The sequence below is a fragment of the Limanda limanda genome, chromosome 3 (genome assembly GCF_963576545.1).
Source record: "Limanda limanda chromosome 3, fLimLim1.1, whole genome shotgun sequence".
Classification (NCBI taxonomy): domain Eukaryota; kingdom Metazoa; phylum Chordata; class Actinopteri; order Pleuronectiformes; family Pleuronectidae; genus Limanda; species Limanda limanda.
In genome coordinates, this window is record NC_083638.1 from 2170119 (window position 1) to 2187618 (window position 17500).

General features: G+C 46.3%; 2 protein-coding genes across 2 annotated transcripts in view; one reads left to right on the forward strand and one right to left on the reverse strand.

Moving 5' to 3' along the window:
* The window catches only part of hsd11b2 (hydroxysteroid (11-beta) dehydrogenase 2), a 15023-nt gene extending 2102 nt beyond the window's left edge, over nucleotides 1-12921 (forward strand). Inside the window, exons 2-5 of the mRNA XM_061067582.1 lie at nucleotides 6897-7109; nucleotides 9229-9414; nucleotides 10425-10562; nucleotides 12351-12921. Of these exons, the coding sequence (XP_060923565.1) occupies nucleotides 6897-7109; nucleotides 9229-9414; nucleotides 10425-10562; nucleotides 12351-12763 (950 nt within the window). The 3' untranslated portion in view covers nucleotides 12764-12921. The remainder of the gene's footprint in view (nucleotides 1-6896; nucleotides 7110-9228; nucleotides 9415-10424; nucleotides 10563-12350) is intronic.
* A 2802-nt stretch (nucleotides 12922-15723) lies between these two features.
* On the reverse strand, nucleotides 15724-16896 carry LOC132998803 (uncharacterized). Its single transcript, XM_061068548.1, has 2 exons — nucleotides 15965-16896; nucleotides 15724-15865 (listed from the first exon to the last, which is right to left on the reverse strand). The coding sequence occupies exons 1-2, from the start codon at nucleotides 16894-16896 to the stop codon at nucleotides 15724-15726; spliced, it is 1074 nt and encodes a 357-aa protein (XP_060924531.1).
* Nucleotides 16897-17500: the final 604 nt, after the last annotated feature.

Below are 17500 nucleotides of genomic sequence, written 5' to 3' on the forward strand. Positions count from 1 at the left end.
GTTCTAGACTCTAAATGTCCTCTGGTGGACGGAGACATGACGTCAGCGTCCCCACCTCCCCCCGCCCTTATTGCTGTTGCCTAGCAACTAAGCTGAAGTTAGGCATGCCAAGAAAGTTTGAGTTTAGTTTGTTCTCCGTGTGTAACGTCAGGTGTTTCCAGACGAGTTGAAGTTTGATTCTCAAGCTTTGGACGACTCTTCGCTCTCCATCGCCACGACCTCTTTGAAAAGCACGATGCATCCTGGGATACGCTGTTCCCGGGAGGATCCACCTGGTTCAGCCCTCGCTCCTCAGGGGAGGACGGACGCTTTGGTTTGCTCCATGTGAAGGAGCCTTCGAAATGGGACCGGCTAATCGGTCTTGAAAATCAGCTTTCGAAGGATTCAGGCCCTGAATGACGACACAGCTCTTATGAAACACAACATACAGACATATAAAAAACTTTATTAACAACGTGGTTCAGTCACGGAGACAAATGGATCATTCACATCGGTTTTCAGGAAATGTAGTTCCTTCACTCTTAAAATAATTATGTGCACTATTTTGTACATTTGACTTTTGGACTTTTCTTTCTCCTCTGGATCAAATGTTTTATGAGCTCGATTCGTCTTGTTCACGCTTCAAGAGTCTGACTGAAAACTAAAGATGAGCATTTTTATTTTCCTCCATTTAAAAAAACAAACATGAAGAAATATGTTTTTCATGTTTGACGTTAAGTTAAGTTTTTCTTTTCTTCTTTTCCTTCATGTTAAGTTAAATATAATAACTGTGTAATAATGTAACATAATGTAACATAAGACAGAGGATATAAACTCTGAAGTTGGTTCCCGACAGTTTTCTAAACACAGAAGAATTTACTGCTTCAGTCAAACATTAACCTGTAAACTCACAACAAGTTTCCCATGAGCCTCGGCGGCGGCGGCTGTGTTCTCTGCTCCTGTGCGTTTGTGAGTTCACACTTTGAACAGAGGTGTGTGTTACACATGTGTTCAGCGCCTCCCACACAGGGAGGAGCAGCTTTATATCAACACGAGAAATGTGGGTTAAACAAACATCGCTGAGCTCTTCATCCACCCGCCCCGGGGTCACATGACTCAACAGGTTCTACATCTGCAGTAATCACAGACTCAATATCAGGAACCTGGAGTTTGCTCTGGTTATTGGTGCATACAATGAACATAGAAACATAAAAACACAATAAATACAACACACATAAGAAAAACAATAAAAAACAATATATATTTACTCACTATTTACTTCTTATTTACTCACTTTTTCTAATATTAATACAAAGTAACATTTATTTAGACATAAACATATCTATATAAAAATATATAAAAGATATAAGACCCGGACGTAGGGTCAGATTCTGGTTGATATGAAACTTCAAGTCGTCTCTATGAACAAGTCACATGACTTACAACTAGGGTTGCAAAGTTTCCATGATATTACTGGGAAAATATATCAGCATGCTGATTGAGGATTGTTCATCTGTTCATCTAGCCTATTTCCATTCATTTATCCATCAATTGTAAAACATGTTTACAGACGATTCCAATTGTTTGGCTAACTATTTATATCTCTGGCATTGCATTAGTGTTTTTTTACAAACTTTTTTCTCATCTTATTCTACAGAACAATGCCACGTGCACTCTCTCATGTGTGGAGACATTTCACCTCATCCAATGTAGAAGGAAAGGCTGTGTACATTTGCAAATACTGTGCAAAGACCTATGTTAAGAATGACACAACGATGCAGAAGCATATAGTCAAGTGCCCAAAGTTTCCTCAGGGCTCAAATCAGCCTATGACACAACAAAATGTTTATATTTATGTCTGTATATGACAAGGTAAATACAGTTAGTATAAATTACCCACAACATTTCCAGTTTATTCCTGTTAATTCCAGTATATTCCCGTTAATTCCCATGGAAAGTTTCCAACTTTGAATATTCCTGGAATTTTGCAACCCTACTCACAACAATCAAACCGACCTGCAGGAGCCTCTGACCTCTGACCCCCCGGGAGCATGAGGAGAACCCAGAGTGGTTCTGCAGTGAGGAGATGTTCTTCTGTGATATACGATCATCTGCAGAACACGTCTCAGTTTAACTCCGAACAGAAGACCAACCTGCTCCGGACACAGGAAGTAAAACATTTGTGCAGCAGCTGAACTCAGCTCAGTTATAAATACAGAAGAAGAACTCCTCGTCCCACTCGTCTTGATTTCTGCTCGTAAACATCTCAACTCAGATCTTCATAAACTGCTGACTGAGCTGAGCAGTGGCCAGAGAGCACCAGGAGGTCATCTGATGCCGTGGCAACATGATTCATAATCCATCACATAACGTGTCCGAATGTCCCCCCCGACCACGGTGCACTCAGAAAGCTGCACGTCGTCTCTTCAAGCAAACAGAGGAGAGACGGAGGAGTGACGACAGCTGCTTCACAATCCAGGTTTCACTTCCCCTCAGCTCACATTTCAATCTGGACGTAAAACAACATCTCAGCGGAGATTGAAACCCGGGTCCAGGCCTGAGCCCCCCCGATCACCAGCTCGCTGTTAAGTGGCTCTGCTGAAAGCTGCTGGAGGTCAGCGAGAGGTCACTGGAAACAAGAGCACAGGGAGGAGAGAAAGACCAGTAAACCTCTTAGAAGGTAACTGGTTCTACAAAGAGCCACATTCTTCACAGGATGAGGATTGAAGTCTCAAGTCGCTGAGCGGGAAGCGCCACCGCCACCGCCACCGGCTGCTGGCTGCTGGCTGCTGATAGGTGGAGGAGGAGACAGAGTCAGCAGGTGAGAGAGAGCGGAGGACAGAGGACATGAGGACGGACAGCTGATGTGTGATTGGCTGTCAACCAGTGAGGTGTCATGTGGAGCTTCGAAAAATATGTATTATGAATTATTGGACAGATTCAGAGGTTGACCTGAAGATGTGTTTACATCATATCCGGACGGGGACATGAGACACGTCTCTGTCCGTCCAGCAGACGTGGCTGAATCTGGGTCCATCAGGAGGTTCCCATGATTACAGGCCGCAGGGGGCGGCGGCTTCCCTTCATGTGGTCACACGTGGTCACATGGTTTCCAGGACATCCATCAGTGGAAGATGACGGACAGTTTCCAGGGCGAAACCTCAGGAGACACTGATGTCGGGTCCACAGGGTTCAATTACACAGCTGCAGGAAAACTGCTCCAAAAGAAACAAGAGAAGAAGAAACAGGTCGAGCCACGTCTGTTTGGATCTGACTCCTCTTTTCACTCCTCCTCTTTTTTCTTGCTATCTCTTCTCTCCGTCTCTTTTTCCTTCTCGTTCTGTGAGACTGGATTCTTATCTTCATATCTGCTTCACATTTTATTTTAACTTTTCTTCTTTTCCTTCATCTCTATCTCCCTCTCTCTCTCTCTCTCTCCCTCCCTCTCTCTCTCTCTCTCTCTCTCTCTCTCTCTCTCTCTCTCTCTCTCTCTCTCTCCTCTCGCTCATCAGATTCAGTTTCATGTGTACACAGAGCCAATCAGTGCTGATGAGTTCGCTCTCTGATGGTTTTCCAACATGTCGTCGGATCATCTCCAGCCTCTGACTCCTCGCTGCTCCGAGGTCGTCACATGACCTCTGCTCACAGTTGGACGACAGCTCGTTTCTTTCTGAGTTTCCAAGTATTCGAGTTGTTCTCAGAGAAAATCACTTCTAATTTATTCAACAGAACAAGCAGCAGCAGAGATCTGGAAAATGTTGCTCAAGGATCCAAACAATGAAGGATCCACCAAACTTGTTCCTCTCATCAAGGCACCAGATCCGACTGGTCTCCATGTCCTGGTCTACAGACTGGGACCAAACATAGTCCAGTAAGTGAGTTTACAGATCAACAATGAGCTGTCTTCTTCAGACACTGTGAACTAGAACCTCATTGAGGAGACGAGAACCTCCACAGAGAACCCATGAACGTCTTCTCTTCAAGGAGCATCACTTAGACCCATAGAACCAGTGAGCATCCAAGGCACCTCAACAAAGACCCTCCAGGAACAATGACAGGTTCTCCATGAAGAACTGATCTCTGCTAGAACTGCATCAAGAACCTAAAGAGGAGACCCCTCAAACACAGATGGAACAGCTGTAAGGAACCTGTAGAGCTCAAAGACCTGACAACTGAAAGTTGTCATCAGGATCTCATCGCTGGAACAAGACACATTCTTACAGGAGCCTTAGAATCTCTACAATGATCTCAAGATCCGGATTTAACCTTTCTAGAAGCTTCTCAAGGACCCAATGGAACCAGTAGAACTCCTCCAGTGGAACTAGTGGAGCTCCTCCAGTGGAACCAGTGGAGCTCCTCCAGTGGAACCCTTGAGACCCTCACATCTCTCTGTCCTGGTTACATTCCTGTGGGTTTTGTGAGTTGAGGTCTGACAGCAGTGATAAAGATGAAACCTGGTCCTGTGATGAGTTCCAGGTGAGACCCTGTCCTGACCTCTGGACCCCAGCAGCTGACAGGCTCCTGTCCTCCCTCCTCTCTGAGGGTCTTAATCTAACGACGTCCCACATGTTCGTCCTCCTGCACAAACCTTCGTCTTTTTAACCTCTTCACCTCAGCTGCTGATCAAAGAGAACGGAAGTGAACTATCGTCTGATCAGTTCTGTAGAAGATGTTTGTTAAAAAGTTTCTTCAACATAATGATTCACAGTCTGGATCGAGTGGACTTCTCTTCTCAGTTATTTTATATAAATTATTTAAACTTAACATTTGTTACTCAGAGTGTCTTCTCCAGACGTGACTGATGGACGCTGCTGAGCAGGTCGTCCTCCTGGCTAGGGACGGTTCCTGTCTGAGACTCATCGTTTGTCTTCTTCTGAGGTTTCAGTTTGTGTGTGTAACACTTAGAGAAGAATCCTGTCTCTGATCCTATCCACAGGTGTGTCTCTCTACACTAAGTCAACTTTACACACATGGGAATGATAATTGAAGCAATCTGGGACTTTTATTGTTAACAGGTTTAAACGTCTCCGTCATCATCTGAGGGGCCCCGGGGGGGCCCGGGCCCCTTTCATAACAACACTCCTCCTCGGAGCTGGATCTGCTCCTGCATCGACCGCCCGACCTCAAACTGTCAAAACTCAAAGAGACGATTCCTCAGCTTTAACGATCTATTTAATCTGTAGAACGTCCCGTGAGCACGAGTCGTCCGACCAACGGGGGGGGGGGGGGGGGTGTTAGCACCTGTCCGTCAAATACTTTACTCCTGTTGACCTCAGTGCAGAAAGAGAGGCGTGCTGTGAGAGGTCAACAGGATGAGGAATGTTGGACAGTGTGTGGTCCCCCCAGTCCCCCCAAACACCCTGAAGACCTGCAGAAGAAGAGGAAGAGGAAGAGGAAGAGGAAGAGGAAGAGGAAGAGGAAGAGGAAGAGGAAGAGGAAGAGGAAGAGGAAGAGGAAGAGGAAGAGGAAGAGGAAGAATCATTGACTTTTGTAATAATGACAGAAGTAGGATGATGTAACGTGCCACACATTAAATGAGGATGGACGACATCACAGTTCCAAAAAGTGAGGCCAAATCCTCTTGACCTCCCCCTGGTGGCTGGCTGCGGGATGAGTCATTGGTTCTTTTCAGTTTGGATTAAATAAGTTATTTAATATAAAAACGGATTGAGACGTCCTGATTGACAGATGAGACTGACTCGCCTGATTGGCTGAGCACAAACATGGGCGGGAAAGACTCTGAATGCACATGACATCATAAACACAAGATGGCGGCCTTCGTATCGGAAATATTTTGGGTTCAGTTTTAGAAAGTGGAGGCGGGTCTTTATTAAGAGTCATAGGCTGTTTCAATAGAGTCATTGATGGTTTTTATAAAGAGTCAGTGGTCGTCTTTATATACCGGAGACAAGAGAGGATGTCATGTGATCTTAACAACCTCCCACCAATATAAAAAGCTGATGTTTCACTATGATTGTATGTGGTTTATAACACACAACACACACACACACACACACACACAGACACACACACAGAGTAATCAGCTGCATGATCACACACCCTCAGCCCTCAGTGAGATTCTTTAGTAGCAGAGCGGAGCTGTGGTATTTATTCCTGGAGCCAGCGTTCTCTCTATCTTTCTTCTCGGGACATGACTCTGGAAACCCTCCAAGGACACGGCGTGCGGCAGCGAGCCACGCCCCCTCGCCCTCGCCAGCAAAGCGCTTTCAGGCACCCGCTGCACAAAAGAACAAACGGAGCAGCTAGTCCCGCGGGGGATCGGGTTGTAGGTGCCGGGACTTCTGGGAAGCTGGGGGGAGCTGTGGGTACATGAAGATCCCCCACGGCGGCAGGTTCTCAGGTTATCTGAGACCTTCTGGGAAAACATGTGAACGGTTCCTCTGCACGTTGAGCTGCTGATCACGGTTCTATCAGACAATCCATCTCAGAGCGGACCAACAGTTTAAATTGTTGTGTCATCAACCCGAGACCTGCTACCCTTAGACCTGTTTCAGACCTGATCCGGATTCAGGACCCAGCAGGTCTGCTACAATCTGCTCAGGTAGAAAAGACAGTTCCTCAGAGAACTGGTCCAAAGACAGAAGCTGTGTCAGAGGTGATCTGTGTGTGAAACATGTTCAGACATCCACAGCAGAACCGCCATCAAACATCAGACTCATCATGAAAGTCAGCTGAGACGTTCCCTTCACACCTGAAGCCTGCATGTCTCCATGTGGACGAGGACTCGAGCAGATTTTCACAGAGAAATGATGACCAAAGTTATTAATAATATTGATCTGGTGATCGGTGTAATCTGTAGAGTTCCATCCAGAGTCCTAGTCCACATCTCCTGAGCAGGTGCAGGCCAGAGGAAGTCAAGGTCTTGATCCTGTCTCTGTGTCTCTGTGTCTCCTCAGGATGCGACTCTGGGTTCGGGAAGGCGACTGTGAAGCGTCTCGATTCGATGGGCTTCGAAGTGTTTGCCACGGTGATGGATCTGTCAGGAGAGGGCGCCAGAGAGCTGCAGAGGACCTGCTCGCCCCAGCTCACCCTCCTGCAGGTGGACATCACCCAGCCGGGGCAGGTGGACCAGGCCCTGCTGGACACCCGGGCCAAGCTGGGCCTCCGAGGTAAACACTCAAAACACACGTGTGCTAAATGTATCCGCTCGTTCTAAGCTAGGCTAACAGTATCCCCCTGCTTCCACTCTGTTTTAAGATGGGCTAACAGTTTGCTTCTTCCTCCACCCTTTGTGCTAAGCTAGGCTAACAATTTCCACCTGCTTCCACTCTGTTTTAAGATTGGCTAACAGTTTGCTTCTTCCTCCACCCTTTGTGCTAAGCTAGGCTAACAATTTCCACCTGCTTCCAGACTTTGTGCTAAGCTAGGCTAACTGTTTCCCCCTGCTTCCAGTCTTTGTGCTAAGCTAGGCTAACATTGTGGTTTACCTCTTCCCATGTTGCACCTGGACTTTTCTCTGGCCTGATCATGTGATGAGATGTTGGAGCTTTCAGGCAAAGTCATGTTCATGTGTGTGTTTGTGTGTCTGCATGTGTGTGTTCATGTGTGTGTTTGTGTGTCTGCATGTGTGTGTTTGCTCTCTGAGCTGTGCAGGAATGTGTGTGTTGGACTGTGTCCTGCAGTTTTCTAAGAATTCACTGAAGTGCAGCAGCAGAGCTGATGAAGAAATATAGTGTAAACAGCTTGAAGTGATTAAGAGAGAGAGAGATGGAGGGAGAGAGAGAGATGGAGAGAGAGAGAAAAAGTAAGAGAGGGAGAGAGGGAGAGAGAGAGAGCGAGAAAAAGAAAGAGAGAGAGAGAGAGGAGGAGTCTCATGTTACACAAACAGAAATCAGTTTTCCAGACCAAGTCATTTGAGGATACAGTGTGTGTGTGTGTGTGTGTGTGTTTAAATAATGTGATGATAAAATACACACACACACACACACACACACACACACACATATACGGACTCTAGTAAAAGGAATTAGCTCTTATCGTGTATCCTCAAATCACCTGGATTCAAACCGGCGCTGCTCTGCTGCAACTAGCGCCACCTGCTGCTGTGGAGGAGAACCTGGAAGTCTGAGCTGAATGTTGTAAAACACATGGTGTGTGTTTGCTGTTGATGATTTGTGTGTTTGTTGATGGGGGGGTTCCAGAGCGGCGTGGCTGAAGGCTCTAGATCCCATGGTGGTGTGTTATGTGTGTCTTTGTTGGTTTAATGTGGGTCGTTTGTAAAACATGTTGTAGTTGTGTAATTCTTGGCAGGAAATTAACATCATAAAAAACTAAACTCCCACAGAGGCTCGTAAAAGATAAAGAGATAGTAGGTGAGGCGCTGACAGATGACCTCACTGTGTGTGTGTGTGTGTGTGTGTGTGTGTGTGTGTGTGTGTGTGTTTGTGTTGGTGTGTTTGTGTTGTCCTTAAGTGACTGTGTTCATGCTCCATACGTCTATATGTGTAACTATGTACATGGGTGAAGTACTGAGTTGTTGAGATGAATCCGATGCTTCGTTTCAACACGAACCCGACACGAGTGCATTCAGAGGTTTGAATCCTGCCTCAGAGCCTTTAGTGCTTTTAGCTTCCACTGCCAGAGACGCCACCCGCTCGTCCACCGTGTCGGAGCGTGTTTAATCGTGTTTAATCGTGTCTGATTGTGTCTGATTGTGTCTGATTGTGTCTGATTGTGTCTGATTGTGTCTGATTGTGTCTGATTGTGTCTGAGTGTTGCGTGTCTTTTCATCGGGCTCAATCTCTTGACCCTTGACCTCCTGGTGCCTGTAAAGAGGCTCACAGCGCCACCTGCTGTTGTGGCCTGGAGGGAGAATTACTCAGGACATTTGTGAGAAAAATCGTCAGTGTATCACAACAGTGGAACAATCACGACAAAACGTGAATTTTTTTAGTTTTTCTTGGAGAAACGGGATATATTTTTGATAAAAATATTTTTCTCGTACTTGTGGGATTAATGTTTTTGCACTATACTACGACTCTCTGGTTCGGAAGTATTATTTATTAGAAATATGTAGTGCATTAGTTTGTCAAAGATGTGTTTTGTGATAAATCTGGGTTTGCAAGTTAATTAGTAAAACATGTTTGTTTGTTTAATTCAGCTCCATAAAAAATCTTCTGATCTGACATTCGACAACATGTGAATCTTCAGTGATGTCACTTGATTTTCAGACGAATTCCGCGACAGATGTATGATCTTTGTGTGTGTCTGTGTGTGTGTGTTGTGCAGGTCTGTGGGCGCTGGTGAACAACGCTGGAGTGTGTGTGAACTTCGGAGACGCCGAGCTGTCGCTGATGTCAAACTTCCGCGGCTGCATGGAGGTCAACTTCTTCGGCACGCTGAGTGTCACCAGGAGCTTCCTGCCGCTGCTGCGACAGGCCAAAGGTCGCATCATCACCATCTCCAGCCCCGCCGGTGAGGGTCACACACACACGCACACACACACACACACACACACACACACACACACACACACACACACACACACACAGATGCTGTAATAAATCCTGATTGAATGTTCCAGAGCAGAGGAACCACAGATGAATTGACTGCTGTGTCTAAAGTGCCAAAGCAAACAAGCAGAGTGTCTCCACTGCATGTTTATCCAACTTTGCTGTCGTCCCGCCAAAACATCCGAGCGCAACCAAATCCATCACAAGCTTCACCCCCCCCCCCCCGCCCCCCCGACAGAAACATGTGCTCAGCAGCAGTTTCATGTTGGATTGTTCGCTGAGCTTTGGTTTTGTCCTCACATGAGGTCGAAAGGAAAAGAGCTCAGACACAAGAGAAGCAGGAGTTCGACCTGAAAACAAACAAACGTGTTGAAGAGTCATGGTGTCATCCTGATGTCATCCTGATGTCATCCTGATGTCATCCTGATGTCATCCTGATGTCATCCTGATGTCATCCTGATCTCATCCTGATGTCATACTGATCTCATCCTGATGTCATCCTGATCTCATCCTGATGTCATACTGATCTCATCCTGATGTCATACTGATCTCATCCTGATCTCATCCTGATGTCATCCTGATGTCATCCTGATGTCATCCTGATCTCATCCTGATGTCATACTGATCTCATCCTGATGTCACCGTGATGTCATCCTGATGTCACCGTGATGTCATCCTGATGTCACCGTGATGTCATCCTGATGTCATCCTGATGTCATCCTGATGTCACCGTGATGTCATCCTGATGTCACCGTGATGTCATCCTGATGTCACCGTGATGTCATCCTGATGTCACCGTGATGTCATCCTGATGTCACCGTGATGTCATCCTGATGTCATCCTGATCTGATCCTGATGTCATCCTGATCTCATCCTGATCTCATCCTGATCTCATCCTGATCTCATCCTGATGTCATCCTGATGTCATCACCTTGTCCGGCCTGTGTGTGATGTCGTGATCATGTGTTTCAGGCGATCAGCCGTTTCCGTGCCTTGCAGCGTACGGAGCGTCCAAAGCAGCTCTCAACCTCCTCATCGCCACCCTGCGCCACGAGCTGGAGCCCTGGGGGGTGCAGGTGTCCACCATCCTGCCGTCCTCATACAAGACAGGTAACACACACACACACACACACACACACACTCACAGACACACAGACACACACAGACGAACCATTTGCCCCTCATGACAGGTGAGACTCATCTGCAGGAGTTGAGGTGAAACCTGGATTCTGACTCCAAGGAGCAAACCACTGACATTAGCCGTGACTGGTTCCCAGTTGTGTCACCAGTAACAACCAGTAACAACCAATCCCATTGGTGCAGGTGTTCAGTGCACAGAGCTGCTGCTCCACATGTTAGTTGGACGGATTCAGCTGAAACCGAGTCGACTCTTTGTTAACAGGTTGAGTTTTGTGGTGAAACGTAGAAACCGATCAGATGTGTTGAACCCGATCAGGCTCCTCCTCCTCATCTCTCCTCCTGGTGTGTTCTGGTCTGATCTCATGTTGAACATGATGACGGCCTCCTGCTGAGGAACATGTTCTCCCCATGTGGGATGGAGCATCTGTTTTCATACACAAGAACTAATTGCTGACGTGTGGTTTTGAATCAGCAGCAGATGGACGAACGTGAGCAGAGCCAGGAGAAGAGTTTCCCTCTGCTCTGGTTTCATCGCTGCTGCGGGTTGGAAAAAAGAATTCTCTCTGTGCTGCAGTTGTGTTCAGGACACGTCTGTTCATCAGAGCGTTTCCAGAGTCGCTGTTTGACGGCTTTATTACCTCGAGGTAAAGAACAGATATCAACACAACAACCAGCGCACCTAATAAAGTTCAAACATCTAAATTCTTTTTACTTAACTTTGAATTATCTGCAAGTACAGATGTTTCCTGTAGATCAGCACAAATACAGCTGCTCATTCAAACATTAGCTTTGAAGCATTAGATAAAACTTTCATCAACTTTACACAAAGACTCTTTGAGATGAAAGTGTGATTTTTGTTGGTCGGAGAAACCACAGCAGAAGAAGAGTTTGAAACATTTCATCACATCCAGAGCTGCTTCCTGTCAGCACATGCTCTCACAGCTCTGACGTGGTTGTCGATCAGTGAAACCTTTGTTAAGCAAAATAAGAAATAGTTTCTTACAGCTTATCCAAACCAAACCAATTAAAATCTGTTGCAGGTGTTGACAGGGCTGCTTATTATCATCCTTCTACTGATGATCCCAGTCGAAGCTTTGGAAAAACTCCAGTAATAACATATGTTTATCTATGACAATGCTCTGAAAGACCCTGGGAGAATCTGGGGCTGTTTATTTATTATCTCAGGAAACAGGATGGATCTCAGATGTTAGATGAGTGAGGAGCAAGATAATTATCAACTCTGTTACGACGAGCCACAGAGTCGATGTGTTGACACCAAGCTGAACGATGTGTGCTCATATAGATCAGCTGTAAAAACACAAAGGACACAAAGGTTTTATTATAAATATGATTGAAAGTCTCTCTGCTCCACAGTTACAACGTTTCTCTGGGATCATCTGTTCTGCTGCAGCCTGAAAACGACTTATATCTGAAGATCAGACATAAAAACCTGAACCTCATTCTTTGGTTCAGCCTGTTCTCCACATGACCGGAAAACTACATTACCCACAATCCCCCTCACCAACATCTTATGCTCATCAACATGTCGTACTTTTTATAAAAGCTTGAGAAAATCACCAAAATAAAGCGGAATGAATTTCTGCTCGTTTCATCGGCTGCTGTTCAGTGAATATTAGGAATCAGTTCATGGAGGTAACCAGTAGGTGACACTATTCTCCAGTTCTCCTTTCATTTGACTCTTGACCCTGTGTTGACCTCGTATGACGAGTAAACCTTGACCCTGTGTTGTCTCCGCAGGCCAGTCCACCAACCAGGCCTACTGGGAGAAGCAGCACGGCCGGCTGCTGCAGGGTCTGAGTCCGGCGCTGCTCCAGGACTACGGCGAGGACTACGTGACCGAGACCAAGGACTTGTTCCAGAGCTACGCCAGCCACGCCAACCCCGACCTGACCCCGGTGGTCGACGCCATCGTCCAGGCGCTGCTGGCGCCGCAGCCCCGGGTGCGGTACTTCGCGGGACCCGGCGTGGGGCTCATGTACTTCATCCACAGCTACTGCCCCTCCAGCATCAGCACCCGCTTCCTCCAGAAACTGTTTGTGAAGAAGACGCTGATGCCGCGCACGCTGAGGAAGCAGGCGAGCTTCGACCTGAGCCTCAGCCTCCACAACAACAACAACAACAACAACAACGAGGAGGAGAAGCTCAAGTAGCTGTGGTGGAAACGACCAGAGGACCAGTTCACACAGCTGGGACATGTTCATCTGTGTGCTGGTCCAACTGTTGATGGATCCTAGTGATGCACCAACATTGTTTATTTTAGTTTATGTAGTGTCTGGCCCTGTGGCGCCCCCGTGTGGACGGTACTGACACTGGCGAGTGGGCAGGGTCAGTGTAAGTCGATCAGAGAGTCATGTGCCTACGTCTCGGGGGGGGGGCAGCCAGGACCTGACGCTACAGCAGCTCGTTTTCACACAGAAACAAACCGACTCACGACTCTGTCCGAGAAGCTGAAGGAAGAAAACAATATCTCACACTTCTATTATTTATGTATTTGTTTGTTTTCACTTTCAGCTTCACGTTGATCATGTTATCGTCACTTCAGGTCACAGTCGTGCACCAGTAAACCCCAACACACTCCGCCCAGGTGGTCTTTAACAAGTTCAAATCCTGTTATCTCTATTAGAGTTAGCATGCTAACCAGCAATCTCCTCCCGTAATACCACTTTGTGCCTCAAGAGGCGACAGTGAGTCCCTTTAGCAGCTAATCGGCCTACGGGACCTTACTTTAACTTTAACGATACTTTCACTACTTCACAACAACACAACAACACAACAACACAACAACACAACAACACAACAACACAACAACACAACAACACAACAACACAAACGTGTGCGTCGTCTTGAGGGCCCATGAGGAGCGTGGATGTGCGTTTAGCGTTAGCCGTGCAGGACCAAACCTCGACTCTACAACCTCGATAGTAACTCAGGATTACGTACAGATTAAAGTCGACCTCATGGCTTCATTATTATGATTATTTATGATTGTTTATCGATGATTCAGATCAAACAGTGGATCATCGTTAGTTTGACGGATGATGAAACTCCTCCCGGCTGGCGAGAGACGGAAACAAGTGCTCTCAGTGAAACCAGCTGCTGTAGTGACTCGTCCACCAGCGCACTTCCTGCATCACAGGAAGTGCAGAGTCAATCCTTTCAAAACAAAAGTACCCGGTAGCTTTCACATGTTTTATACTTACACAACCAAATTATACTCACGCTAATCTTTTATTTTTTACTCGTCTGTGAATAAAAAAACAATCAACCAGTGATCACATGATCTGCTTCATCCAATCAGGTCTGAAATATTTTCCTATCGTACTGTTTAAATATTTTCATGTACTGTGGTTTAAAATAAAAGACACGTTTCTACTGGTCATTAAATCTGATCACGATGTTATCGATGAGCAGTTTGAAAACATTGTTTGTAAATATTTCTAACCTCAAGTTTTATATTGTTTTATCTGAAGTGTCACATGTAAAAAAAAAAAACATGACAAATTTTTGCACCATCACAAATAATAATAATAATCACGATAATTCTTAAGTCTTTTGTTTGTGAAATCCAGTTTCTTCTTCGGATTCAGGAAGTTTCATGTCTGTGATTAAAAGTCTGATTTGTTTGTTCATCAACAAAATCCAAACTTCAACTGTCGTTGTTTTCAAAAAGTTGTTTTCACATTTCAGGTGTGTTATTTGTTTGTTTGTTTCTGGAACATTTGTCTCCTGTTCGGTGAGCGTGTCGTGTTTCTCACGTCTGTGAATTAAACATCGTCTCACTTTTTGTTTTCGACCGAAATATTTATGACGTCTTTTCACTCAAACTGTGAATTTTGTATGAAAACGTAAAAAACAAACAAAAAAAATATGTAAGATGTTTTTTCTTTGATAGAAATAAACTCAACTTTTTTCACTTTTTGGCGTCTCTGTGGTTGTTGTTGCTGGCGGAGGTCCCGGACCCCCAGGGACCCCCCAGGCTGTTCTGTCTGAATTATTATGATGATGTGTGTTCAATGGAAGGGACACACACACACACATACACACACACACACACACACACACACACACACACACACACAAACACACACACACACACACACACACACACACTGTATCCTTAAATGACTTGGTCTGGAAAACTGATTTCTGTTTGTGCAACATCAGAGACTCCTCCTCTCTCTCTCTCTCTCTCACTCTCTCTCTCACTTCACCTCCTCTCTCTCTCTCTCACTCTCTCTCTCACTTCACCTCCTCTCTCTCTCCCTCTTTCGTTCCACCTTCTCTCTCTCTCTCTCTCTCTCTCACTTCACCTCCTCTCTCTCACTTCACCTCCTCTCTCTCTCACTTCACCTCCTCTCTCTCTCTCTCTCTCTCTCTCACTTCACCTCCTCTCTCACTTCACCTCCTCTCTCTCTCTCTCTCTCTCACTCCTCCTCCTCTCTCTCTCTCTCTCTCTCTCTCTCTCTCTCTCTCTCTCTCTCTCTCTCTCTCTCTCTCTCTCTCATTTCACCTCTTCTCTCTCTCTCTCCCTCTCTCACGCTCTCTCTCACTTCACCTCCTCTCTCGCTCTCTCTCTCTCTCTCTCACTTCACCTCCTCTCTCTCACTCTCTCTCTCTCTCTCTCTCCCTCTCTCACTCTCTCGCTCTCTCTCACTTCACCTCCTCTCTCTCTCTCTCTCTCTCACACTTCACCTCTTCTCTCTCACTTCACCTCCTCTCTCTCTCTCTCTCTCTCTCACTTCACCTCCTCTCTCTCTCTCTCGCACTCTCTCACTTCACCTCCTCTCTCACTTCACCTCCTCTCTCTCTCTCTCTCTCTCTCTCACTTCACCTCCTCTCTCTCTCGCTCTCTCTCTCTCTCTCTCTCTCTCTCTCTCTCTCTCTCTCTCTTATCTATCTATCTTAACTGTTTATGACAATTACTTTTTGGTGTGTTCAATTGTGTTTTGTTGTGTGATATTGTGTGTTTGAATGTATGTTTTGTATTGTAAGTTATGTTGTGTGTTGTATGTATTGTATTGTAAGTTATATTGCGTGTTGTGTGTTTTGTATTGTATGTTTTGTATTGTAAGTTATGTTGTATGTTATGTTTTTTGTATTGTATGTTGTGTCATTGTGTGTTTTTCTTCTTCTGCGGTTCCATCTTGTTTACTCGCTGACTGAACTGCTGCCAGGGGCCTGAGGGTCGCTCGTCATCATCCACCACAGAAGAAGAGACCACGCGACCTTTGACCCTGAGCATGGCTCCATGTCTTCCCCAGTGAAACATCTGGAGACAACCAATCACACGCTGAGCTTCGGGTTGTGTGATTGTTCCAGAGCTTCAGGGTTCAGCTCCGGTCACAACTCACGTGATCACAAGAACACAGCTGGTCTGAAGTGGACCTGGTCTGTGGTGTATCTGGCCTGTGGTGGATCTGGATTGTGGTGGATCTGGTCTGTGGTGGATCTGGTCTGTGGTGGATCTGGTCTGTGGTGGATCTGGATTGTGGTGGATCTGGATTGTGGTGGATCTGGATTGTGATGGATCTGGATTGTGGTGGATCTGGTCTGTAGTGGATCTGGTCTGTGGGGGATCTGGCCTGTGGTGGATCTGGATTGTGGTGGATCTGGTCTTTGATGGATCTGGATTGATGTGGATCTGGTCTGTGGTGGATCTGGATTGTGGTGGATCTGGATTGTGGTGGATCTGGATTGTGGTGGATCTGGATTGTGATGGATCTGGATTCTGGTCGATCTGGTCTGTGGTGGATCTGGATTGTGGTGGATCTGGATTGTGATGGATCTGGATTGTGGTGGATCTGGTCTGTAGTGGATCTGGTCTGTGGTGGATCTGGTCTGTGGTAGATCTGGTCTGTGGTGGATCTGGTCTGGCGTGGACCTGGTCTGAGGTGGATCTGGTCTGTGGTGGATCTGGTCTGTGGTAGATCTGGTCTGTGGTGGATCTGGTCTGCTGTGGATCTGGTCTGTGGTGGATCTGGATTGTGGTGGATCTGGTCTGTGGTGGATCTGGTCTGTGGTGGATCTGGTCTGTGGTAGTTCTGGTCTGTGGTGGATCAGGATTGTGGTGGATCTGGTCTGTGGTGGATCTGGTCTGCCGTGGATCTGGTCTGTGGTGGATCTGGATTGTGGTGGATCTGGTCTGTGGTGGATCTGGTCTGTGGTGGATCTGGTCTGTGGTAGTTCTGGTCTGTGGTGGATCTGGATTGTGGTGGATCTGGTCTGTGGTGGATCTGGTCTGTTGACGTCTTCTCGAGGTTCCCAATCTGCTGCTTGATGACATCACTAACGTCTCGTCCAGCAGGCTAACTGTTTCCCCCCGCTTCCATTCTTTGTGCTAAGCTAGGCTAACAGCTACAGGCCAAGATGTGGAGGAAATTGAAATCTGAATGATTGTGAGTATTTCTGAGTTTGAGGAAGTCCGAGGTTCACTGAGTTCATCACGAACTCTTCAGCTCCTCACGTGTTGACAGTCCAGCGTCTTGTTGACCTCGTTGCATCAGCTCAGCTGCAGCCGTGCGCCCCCCCCCCCCCCCCCCGCTCTCTGTCCACAGACACCGGCTGTGTCCAAAACCAATGTTTTTATACATCATAGTTTCCCACAATGCAACGGGACCTGTAAACTTCAATCGATTGTCACTAACGAGTGACTTTATACCATATTTATATTTTCCACTGGCTGACATTGTTGTTGTTGTTGTTGTTTATCATAATCCTGCGACAATGACGTCATTGCCGGATCAGAGAAAATGACCTGAGTAGTCAAACAGCGTTTCTCTCTTTTCTCAATGAGCTCATTATATAGTTCTTTATATAAAAGTCATTATATAGTGACGTAGGAAACAGTGGGTGGAGGATTCCAGAGACAACCACTTCTCATGACCTTT

Bases quoted from the DNA above. Each gene is read 5' to 3' on its own strand.
- LOC132998803 (XM_061068548.1), bottom strand. From the start codon at position 16,896: ATGTCATCAAGCAGCAGATTGGGAACCTCGAGAAGACGTCAACAGACC. The intron at 15,866-15,964 runs GTGAGTTGTGAC...TCACTGGGGAAG, and splicing joins AGCTGTGTTCTTGTGATCAC to ACATGGAGCCATGCTCAGGG.